The 10,641-nt window shown below is 51.5% G+C and overlaps 1 protein-coding gene across 4 annotated transcripts in view; it reads left to right on the top strand.

Annotated features, from left to right (window-relative positions):
* Window positions 1-9,674: 9,674 nt before the first annotated feature.
* The window catches only part of TRIP10 (thyroid hormone receptor interactor 10), a 72,458-nt gene continuing 71,491 nt past the window's right edge, over window positions 9,675-10,641 (top strand). For all 4 annotated transcript variants that reach the window (XM_073319010.1, XM_073319007.1, XM_073319009.1 and 1 more), the window contains exon 1: window positions 9,675-9,804. In XM_073319010.1, coding sequence (XP_073175111.1) covers window positions 9,781-9,804 — 24 coding nt within the window. In that variant the 5' untranslated portion in view covers window positions 9,675-9,780. The remainder of the gene's footprint in view (window positions 9,805-10,641) is intronic.

Genomic DNA, 10,641 nt, shown 5'->3' with positions numbered 1-10,641 from the left:
ACCAATACAAGCGCGACGTCCGTTATCCCCGCCCTCAGGCCTTGAGGCTGACAGGGAAACGCACCAATGGCAGCGTTTCCCATGCTGCCTTGGGCTGGAACTCCATTTCCTATGATGCCTAGCGCTAGAAACTACATTTCCCATCAGCCCGAGGGGAACCCTATATTTCCCATGATGCCTAGCCAGAGAGGGCTTCCCCTTCCTGGAGCTCATTGGCTGGAACTACAATTCCCAGGATGCTCTGGGGCCTTTACCTTGTGGGCACCTCCGGGGTGGGGTGTGGCAGCTACAGGGGGCAGAGAGGCTGTGGGGCGTGACCCTGTTCTAATGGGGGGCTGGGGCTGGCTTAGATTTGCTGCAGCTTGAGCCCCACCGCTTGGGGCCAAAGCCTCAGCCCGGGGTGCCGGGGCTCCGGTTACAGGCCCCCCCTGCCTGGGGCTGAAGCCCTGGGGATTCTGTTTGAGCCCCCCTGCCTGGGGTGGTGGGGCTCAGGCTTTGGCTCCCCCCGCCCCGCCCCAGGGGTCATGTAGTAATTTTTGTTGTCCGAAGGGGGTCGCAGTGCAATGAAGTTTGAGAAGCCCTGAATTCTAAGACAATGGAAAGGGGTGCACCTGGGAGCTAGGACGCCTGGGTTCTAGGCCCAGCTCTGGGATGGATTCGGGTGGTCTAGCAGTTAGAGCTGGGAGCCAGGACCCCTGGGTTCTATCCTGGTTCTAGGAGGAGGTTTGGTCTAGTGGTTAGAGCAGTGGCAAGCTGGGAATCAGGACCCCCGGATTCTAATTCCCATTAGATTTCCCAAGGGAGGGGTGGGGCTTTCTGGTGGGGTTCTGAGGCTCAGTACAGACATGCCAGTAAAGAACTTTTGAGGCCCTGGGATAGACGCTGGTGGAGCCAGCTGAACTGTGAACATGAATACTTCATCACAACTTGCGAAAATAGCAGGGGCTTTTTCATAACCACAGTTGCTCGGCGCTGCAATTTTATGTCTCAAAGCTGCATCTTCACCACACCCTCCTCACGGCACACTGGAGCCTTGACTTCCAGCTGAGTCATAGGAGAGAGCACCTCCTACTACAGCCCAACACCTCTGCCTAACCCCGTTTAATTATTTCATGATTATTAGGTGTCTTGCAATAGCACTGGGAGGCCCCCAACATTTTGCTGGTGCTGTACAAACATATAACAAGGAGAGAGTCCCTGCTCCAAAGAGCTTACAGACCAAGACAAAAGACAGCAGGTGATAAAAAAAACAGCTGTCTAGTGAGGGGAACACAAGGAAACAATAAAATGATACTGATTAGCATGAAAAACAGTGAAAATCTCAAATCTGTAGCCTTACCCCATCAAGCTTTTTATGAGTGTCCCAGCAGAGAAGCATTTTAAGGAAGGCTTGGAAGGAGAAAATGCTTGGAGAATGCTCAAAGATGCTTGTGGGGGGAAAAGTTTAAATGAACATTTAAGACTTTGCCATCATTTCTGGAAAGAGGAGGGACTTGGTGTGGATGTGATATGTTGATACATATAAGAGATGATAGGTAGGGTGGGGATAGGAAAGGGGTTAAAATGAAGACTAGTATCTTAGCTTTCTCACTTTGACAACACTCCTCTCGTTTGTTATGGAAATAAAGCAGTGCTGAGCTGAAAGCCGGTGGGATCAGAGCTAGAGCTGGGTGGGAAACTGTCCTGCAAGGGTTTGAGATTTTGAAATCTTTTCCACATCTCGATCTTGAATCAAGTTGAAAAGTCAAAATCTCGAAGATTCTTGGGATAAGCTGAAAAATATTGAGCCATTGAGTCAATCAGAACAGTTTGCTTTGATAATTTAGGAGCGTTTCGTTCCAATGTTGACCTTTTAAAAATAATTTTTACATTTTCTCTCATGAATTCATGAACATTTCAAAATGAGACGTTGCTTGGAACTAAAAAAAAATAAACTTTCATTTTGAAAATGTGGAAATGTTATAGACGCTGAGTTTTTAATCTGCTGGAGGGTGTTCCCTCTGGCTCCGCCCCCACTCCACCCCTTCCCCCAAGACCCCACCCCATGCTGCTTATGCCCCTATTTATAGGCCCCACCCCACCCTGCTTTGGCCATCATTCCAGAGGACATGCTTTCATGCTGATGACGCTCGTTAAAAAAATAATGCGTTAAATACATTTGTGACGGAACTCCTTGGGTGAGAATTGTATGCCTCCTGCTCTGTTTTACCCACATTCTGCCATATCATTCATGTTATAGCAGTCTCGGGTGATATCCCAGCACATGTTGTTCATTTTAAGAACACTTTCACTGCAGATTTCACAAAACGCAAAGAAGGTACCAATGTACCAATTGGGGAGAGGGATAGCTCAGTGGTTTGAGTATTGGCCTGCTAAACCCAGGGTTGTGAGTTCAATCCTTGAGGGGGCCATTTAGGATCTGGGGCAAAACTTGGGGATTGGTCCTGCTTTGAGCAGGGGGTTGGACTAGATGACCTCCTGAGGTCCCTTCCATCCCTGATATTCTATGATTCTATGTGAGATTTCTAAAGATAGCTGCAGCACTCCACCCAAAGTTTAAGAATCTTGTTGGGAACACTGGGGCATGGCCACCAGCCTCTCGGCACTGGGTGCCGGCAACAATCTGAAGTGCCTTCCAAAATCTGAGAGGGACGAGGTGTGGAGCTTGCTTTCAGAAGTCTTAAAAGAGCAACACTCCAGTGCAGAAACGACAGAACCCGAACCACCAAAAAAGAAAATCAACCTTCTGCTGGTGGCATCTGACTCAGATTATGAAAATGACCATGTGTCGGTCCGCTCTGCTTTGGAATCTTATCAAGTAGAACCCATCATCAACATGGACGCATGTCCCCTGGAATGGTAGCTGAAGCATGAAAGGACATATGAATCATTAGTGCATCTGGCACATAAATATCTTGCGATTCCAGCTACAACTGTGCCATGAGAACGCCTGTTCTCACTGTCAGGTGACACTGTAAGCAAGAACTGGGTAGTTTTATCTCCTGCAAATGTAAACAAACTTGTTTGTCTGAGTGATTGGCATAACGAGAAGTAGGACTTGCAGGCTCTAAAATTTTACATGGTTTTTATTTTTGAATGCAGTTTTTTTCTACATAATTCTACATTTGTAAATTCAACTTTCATGGTAAACAGATTGCACGACAGTACTTGTATTAGGTGAATTGAAAAATACTATTTCTGTTGTTCTTTTACAGTGCAAATAGTTGTAATCAAAAATAAATATAAAGTGAGCACTGTACACTTTCAGAGTGTTAGTCTGTATCAGCAAAACCGACGAGGAGTCCTTGTAGCACTTTAGAGGCTAACAAATTTATTTGGGCATAAGCTTTTGTGAGCTAAAACCCACTTCATCAGATGCATGCAGTGAAAATACAGGAGCAGGTATAAATACATGAAAGGATGTGGGGCTGCTTTACCAAGTGTGAGGTCAGTCTAACGAGTGAAATCAATTAACAGCAGGATACCAAGGGAGGAAAAATAACTTCTGAAGTGGTAAGAGAGTGGCCCATTACAGACAGTTGACAAGAGACCTAGTTAAGGTTTAATTTAACTTTGTCACACCACCTAAAAAAACTCCTCTCCCTCTTTAACCATTCCCATAAATAAGCCCATTGAATTATGTTTAGGATCAAAAGGGTAGGGGGATCATAATGATATAAGAATGGCTATACTGGGTCAGCCCAATGGTCCATCTAGCCCAGAATCCTGTCTTCCGACAGTGGCCAGTGCCAGATGCTTCAGAGGGAATGAACAGAACAGGGCATTTTGGAGTGATCCATCTCCTGTCATCCAGCCCCAGCTTCTGGCAGTCGGAGGTTTAGGGACACCCAGAGCATGGGGCTCGGTCCCTGACCATCTTGGCTAATAGCCAGTGATGGACCTGTCCTCCACGAACGTATCTCATTCTTTTCTGAACCCATTTAGACTTTTGGCCTTCACAACATCCCCTGGCAACAAGTTCCACAGGCTGCCCGTGTGTTGTGTGAAGGAGTACTTCCTTGTTTTGGTTTAAACCTTCTGCCTAATAATTCCATCAGCTGAGCCTTAGTTCTTGTGTTATGTGATGAGGTGAATGCCACTTCCCTATTCACTCTCTCCACACCAGTAATGATTTTAGAAATCTCTATCATTTGTATTGTGGCTTTATGACATTTTCTATCCCTTTCCTCATGGTCCCTAACAGTCTGTTTGCTTTTTTGAGTGAGGCTACACATAAAGCAGATTTCAGATTTTTTCAGTCAGCTATCCTTGATGATACCAAGATCTCGTTCTTAAATGGTAACAGCTAATTTAGACCCCATCATTTTATATATAGTTGGGATTTCATTTTCCAACATGCATCACTTTTAACTTATCAAGGCTGAATTTAATCTGCCATTTTCTTGCCCAGTCAGTGAGATCCCTTTGTAATACTTCACAATCAGCTTTGGGCTTACCTAGCTTGAGTAATTTTGTGCCATCTGCAAATTTTGCCACCTCACTGTTCACCCCCTTTTTCCAGATCATTTATGAATATGCTGAAGACCACAGGTCCCAGTACTGCTCCCTGGCCCACTATTTCCCTCTCTCCACTGTGAAAAGTGACCATTTATTCCTTCCCTTTGTTTCCCATCTTTTAACCAGTCACTGATCCGCGAGAGGATCTTCCCTCTTATCCCGTGACTGCTTAGTTTGCTTAAGAGTCTTTGCTGAAGGACCTTTGTGACAATCAAAGTCCAAACACCCTAGGGGGACAATTGGGGGTCTGAACCCTGAATAATAAGCAATTGAGTCAGATACACTATTATTGTACTATAAAAGTGTATCGAGGGCAGTCTTTTATGAAAGCTGGTGATATGCTGGTGATTAATATGACAGTGAAATGTCTGTATTAACTCTCATGTGACAAATTATGGATACATATGGATATTAGGCTTTCAAGTCTGTGCCCAAACATAGAGATACACAGGTTTTCTCCCGGACAGGAGGAAAGGCAGCTACCTACCTGTCTCCAATGTAAATTAAGCATTGTGGAATCACAACAGTGGTCACACCATCAAAGCATCAGGGAGATGGGAAGGCAACAGGAAGGTCATCCTGACTCTGGGGATAAAACCGTGAGTTTTGGGAAACTTGAACAGAAGCAAAAAGCCATTCTGGGATCCATCGGCTGGGAGAACGAAGAAGCCAGAACTTTGTATCTATGGAAGATGGAACCTCTGGCTAATGAAGCTGGAGAAGGCAGAGGTCTTGTTTAGCCAGAGGCTGCTAGGGGAGGAGAGATGGCTAGAATGCAAGGCCATGTGTCAGAGCAAGGAGGCTGACCTGGAACAATAGAAACTTGTTGACCAGGACAAATGCAGGCAGCACGAACAGCAGAAGAGGGTCAAAGCAGGCCCATGGGACCCAGGAGGAGGAAGGCCTAGTGATGTGCTGGATCAGGGGCTAGCCAGCAACCAGATGTTGGAATGCTGGACCCCATCTCTTTGCCTGTAGCCTGGATCATTGTGGGCCCTAAAGGTTGTTCTGGGATTCGGAAATTGGGAAGTGGGTTTTTTTTTGGTATTTGTTATTTTCTGTACTGCTATAACAGAGTTGATCTCAAGGGTGCTCAGGTACAAGCCTGCCATGGCCAGACTCAGTGCTCGAGGGGGTGAACGCTCACTGGGGAAACTGAGTCAGTGTAGAGTGTGTCTGTGGCACAGCTAAGAGATGCTGTGGGCCAAAATCTGATGGGAGCGGTGAGCCACTAACACAGCTGTGGGCCAGTCCTTTGCTGAGAGCAGGGAAGACTGCAGAGTGTGGTGAGATTCTGGCACAGCTAGGAAAGCTGTGGGCCACACCACCACTGACCGCAGGGAAACTGAGGCACAGCTAAACGGTGCGGTGCTGAAACACTGCTGGGCGCAGGAAAGACTCAGGGTGGTACAAGATCTGGATTCATGCCTTCGGGGTGACATATGGCCAGTCACATGAGGAAATCCCCCACTGTTATTGTGTTTTCTGCCTTTGCAGCCTCTCTAATCAACCTGAGCATTTCACAATCACCATCAACATCCTGGTCTAGTATATAGCCCTACTGTTATACTCTTACTGCTCAAGGAGGGAGTTTCTATCTATAGAGATTCTGTGGTACAGCTTCGTTGATTCAAGATTTCCACTTTCTTTGACTCTATGCTTTCTTTCACATATAGTGCCACTCTCCCACTGGCATGACCTACTCTGTCATTCCTGTGTATTTTGTACCCTGGTCTTACCAGGACACATTGATTAACCCTATTCCACTAAGTTTCCATGATGCCTATTATATCAATATCCTCATTTAATGCCGGGCACTCTAGTTCACCCATCTTAGTCAAAAAAGCTAACAACGTTAGGAACCATTCGGAAGGAGATGGATAATAAGACAGAAAATATAATGCCACTAAATAAACCCTAGAAGCACTTCAGAGAATGGCACCAGGGAAGTCCTTGACTTTAATCTTTTATCTAGCAGCCTAAATCTGGCCTCCAGGACCTCTGTCCTACCGTTCCCTATGTCATTGGTAACCACCTTCACCAGCACTGATGTCTCATGTGGTCAGCAGCCTTTGCACCGAGCAGGCAATTTACCACGTGGTTCTCCTGACCATCACAAACTCAACTATCTACCAAATCCCCCATTACGATTACCTGGATCTTCCTAGTAACTGGGGTCCCTTCCCCCAGAGGGGTATCCTTGATGCAAGGGGATACCACAACTTCATCTGGAAGAGGGTCCCCACTATGGAATTGTTTCCCTCTGCTCCAGCTTGATGTTCTCCTTCCCTGAGACTTTCATTCTCCATAACAGAACAGAAGCTGTCAGATTGGGGGTGGGACCACTCTATTGTGCCCCTGCAAGTGTCCTCTGGGTATCTCTCTGTCTCCCTTTGCTCCTCCAGTTCAGCCACATAGATCTCAAGAGTGTGATCTCAAGATCTCATAGATCTCACTGTGTCTCTGCGGGCCATGAGCTGCTTGTCCCGTGTGCACACACACATCACCGGCCCATGCTGTATTCCGTGCAATAAACTGCTTTGTGGCTGGACTTCTGGCTGCATTATTTTTACTCTTGCCAGGGTTGTGGGTTTTTTAGGGGAGAACATTATTGGCTGAAGTTTAGCATATGTTTGTTAGGTGGGTTGGGTTTCTCTCTCTCTCCTTACTCCCACCCCCATTTCTTTTTGAGGAAGCTTTGCTAGCACCCTTCTAGTAGTTAGCTTATAGTCTGTCGGCCTCCCGCCCCGTTGCTAAACTCTCCTTACCTGGGTAGCTCACTCCATCTTGCTCCCCATCACGAGGCGCTCGCTGCTCAAAAACCGGACCCGGAAGGAAGGCCTCTCATACTCCCACTCAAAACTCCCTTGTTTGCTTAGGAGCTGGCTTTTTAAACTCCTGTTCTCCCAGAGTTAGCCCCACCTCCTTGTCAAGGGTTCCGAAAGGGGTCATGGACCAAGGGATAGCATCAGGCTAGAGCCTCGTTAGGAAGCTCTCAGCCTAGCCTAGCCTGCTGGTTGACTCAGCACAGAGCCCTCAGAACAGACCACACTATAATCTTCAAGCATGCAAGCAAGCTAACAGACAAACCCACCCCAAGAATCAAGCTCCTGTGCGCTAGATCTCCCTCGAGCCGTACAGAGGCCATTAACTCCCTGATCTTTGTGGTGATGCTTCTATCTATGTGCCTCAGGCCAACAGCAGAATTTGAACCCAGCACCTTCACCGCAAAACAGGTGAACCAGGAACACTTGAGCTACCGGGCTGGACACCATAGCAGACTCCTAAACCTCTTACAAGAACCGGCCACGAGAGGGGGCTCTAGACCCACACGGCAGGTTACATTATACAGCACAGATCACACTGGCCATTAAATTCCTGCTGTATCACAATGCAAACTCCTGTCTAATTTGCCACCCATAGGGTCATTTTACCTTTTTGGGGGAGGGGAGCAGTTGGAAGGTGTCTGAGAGTAGGGATGGGGTATATATCTAATTGCCTCTAGCTGACTGGTAGGAATCCCAATCCCAAGGAATTTGCCACAACAGATGAACATAATTGATGGTCCGTGGCCTGTTATGCGTTCTTTGTATTATCATAGTGACCAGCGGCCCGAGCCAGGGAGCAGGACACCGCAGTGCTCGGTGATGTAGAGGCACAGACTAAAAACACAGCCCCTGCCCTAAAGAGCTCCCAATCCCAAGCCACGTCTACGCTCTGGGCGCTCTCTCTAGCAGCACAGTTATGGTGCCACATCTATGCTGGCATAACTCCACAGTGTAGAGGCCGAGGATGGCAACGGATGGGCTTTTCCCATCGGGGTAGGGCCCCCGCGTCCCTGAGCGACGATAGCTCGGTCGACAGAAGCGGTCGTCCACCTGCCGAGCTGCGTCTACACCTGGGGTTGGGCTGGCCCTGCTACGGCGCTTGGGGGTGTGGATTTAGCAGCCCCCTTAGTGCTGTAGCTGCGAAGTGCACACCAGGGCCAAGTATAAGAGAGGCGATAACAGATGGACACAGACAGACGGGGCACGACAAGGAAAGGGTGAGGCAAACCTGGTCAGCATGACAGGTGGGTGGTATCCCATGGCCAGAGCCAGATGTGTCAGAGGAGGGTGTAGGAAATGCCCTTCCCTATAGGGGGGTGTGGGGAGAATTTGGGGGGGGGAATGCCCTTCTCTATAGGGTCAGTGTGTAGGGTCCTCCTCTCTCTATAGGGGCCAGTGGGGAAATCCCCTTCTATATAGGGACAGCATGAGGGGTTCCCGTCTCTCTCTAGGGGGTAGTGTGTGGGGTTCCCATCTCGCTATAGGGCACAGTGGGGGGACGCCCTTCCCTATAACAGCAGTGTGTGGGGCTCCCATCTCTCTTGGGGCCAGTGGGGGAAAGTCCTTCTCTCTAGGGGCAGTGTGCGTGTGGGGGGGTGGGGGGGTTCACCTCTCTCTATAAGGGTCAAAGTGGGGTCCCCAACTCTCTGTGGGGGACAGTGGGGAATGCCCTTCGCTATGGGGCAGTGTGTGTGTGTGTGTGTGGGTTCACCTCTCTCTATAAGGGTCAAAGTGGGGTCCCCAACTCTCTGTGGGGGACAGTGGGGAATGCCCTTCGCTATGGGGCAGTGTGTGTGTGTGGGGGGGGTTCACCTCTCTCTATAAGGGTCAAAGTGGGGTCCCCAACTCTCTATGGGGGACAGTGGGGAATGCCCTTCGCTATGGGGCAGTGTGTGTGTGTGGGGGGGTTCACCTCTCTCTATAAGGGTCAAAGTGGGGTCCCCAACTCTCTGTGGGGGACAGTGGGGAATGCCCTTCGCTATGGGGCAGTGTGTGTGTGTGGGGGGGGTTCACCTCTCTCTATAAGGGTCAAAGTGGGGTCCCCAACTCTCTGTGGGGGACAGTGGGGAATGCCCTTCGCTATGGGGCAGTGTATGTGTGTGTGGGGGGGTTCACCTCTCTCTATAAGGGTCAAAGTGGGGTCCCCAACTCTCTGTGGGGGACAGTGGGGAATGCCCTTCGCTATGGGGCAGTGTGTGGGGTTCCCCACTCTCTAGAGGGGACACGGCGGGGGGGGTGCCCTTCGCTGTGGGGCGTCCCCGGGCCGGGGCTGGGCGGGGTCCCTGTCCCTTTAAGGCGCAGGGGGCGGGGGCCGCCCGGCCCCGCGGCAGGAGGCAGCGCCGCGCTGGGATGTTGTGAGCCCGGAGCAGGCGGCGGCGGCGGATCCGGGCCCGGCCGCGCTCTGACCGCAGCGGGGGGAGCGGGCGCCGCCAGCATGGACTGGGGCACCGAGCTGTGGGTGAGTGGGGCCGGGCTGCGGGACCCCAGCGCCGGGCAGGGCTCCCTGGAGCCAGCCCCCCAACTCCGCTCCCTTCCCCTTCCCTCCTCGGGGCCAGCCCCCCAACTCCCCTCCCTTCCCCTTCCCTCCTCGGGGCCAGCCCCCCAACTCCCCTCCCTTCCCCTTCCCTCCTCGGGGCCAGCCCCCCAACTCCGCTCCCTTCCCCTTCCCTCCTCGGGGCCAGCCCCCCAACTCCGCTCCCTTCCCCTTCCCTCCTCGGGGCCAGCCCCCCAACTCCGCTCCCTTCCCCTTCCCTCCTCGGGGCCAGCCCCCCAACTCCCCTCCCTTCCCCTTCCCTCCTCGGGGCCAGCCCCCCAACTCCCCTCCCTTCCCCTTCCCTCCTCGGGGCCAGCCCCCCAACTCCCCTCCCTTCCCCTTCCCTCCTCGGGGCCAGCCCCCCCCAACTCCCCTCCCTTCCCCTTCCCTCCTCGGGGCCAGCCCCCCCCAACTCCCCTCCCTTCCCCTTCCCTCCTCGGGGCCAGCCCCCCCCAACTCCCCTCCCTTCCCCTTCCCTCCTCGGGGCCAGCCCCCCCCAACTCCCCTCCCTTCCCCTTCCCTCCTCGGGGCCAGCCCCCCCCAACTCCCCTCCCTTCCCCTTCCCTCCTCGGGGCCAGCCCCCCCCAACTCCGCTCCCTTCCCCTTCCCTCCTCGGGGCCAGCCCCCCAACTCCGCTCCCTTCCCCTTCCCTCCTCGGGGCCAGCCCCCCAACTCCGCTCCCTTCCCCTTCCCTCCTCGGGGCCAGCCCCCCAACTCCGCTCCCTTCCCCTTCCCTCCTCGGGGCCAGCCCCCCAACTCCGC

Source organism: Lepidochelys kempii, chromosome 20, assembly GCF_965140265.1.
Source record: "Lepidochelys kempii isolate rLepKem1 chromosome 20, rLepKem1.hap2, whole genome shotgun sequence".
In the NCBI taxonomy this organism is placed as follows: domain Eukaryota; kingdom Metazoa; phylum Chordata; order Testudines; family Cheloniidae; genus Lepidochelys; species Lepidochelys kempii.
This window is presented reverse-complemented; position numbering and strand designations above follow the sequence as displayed.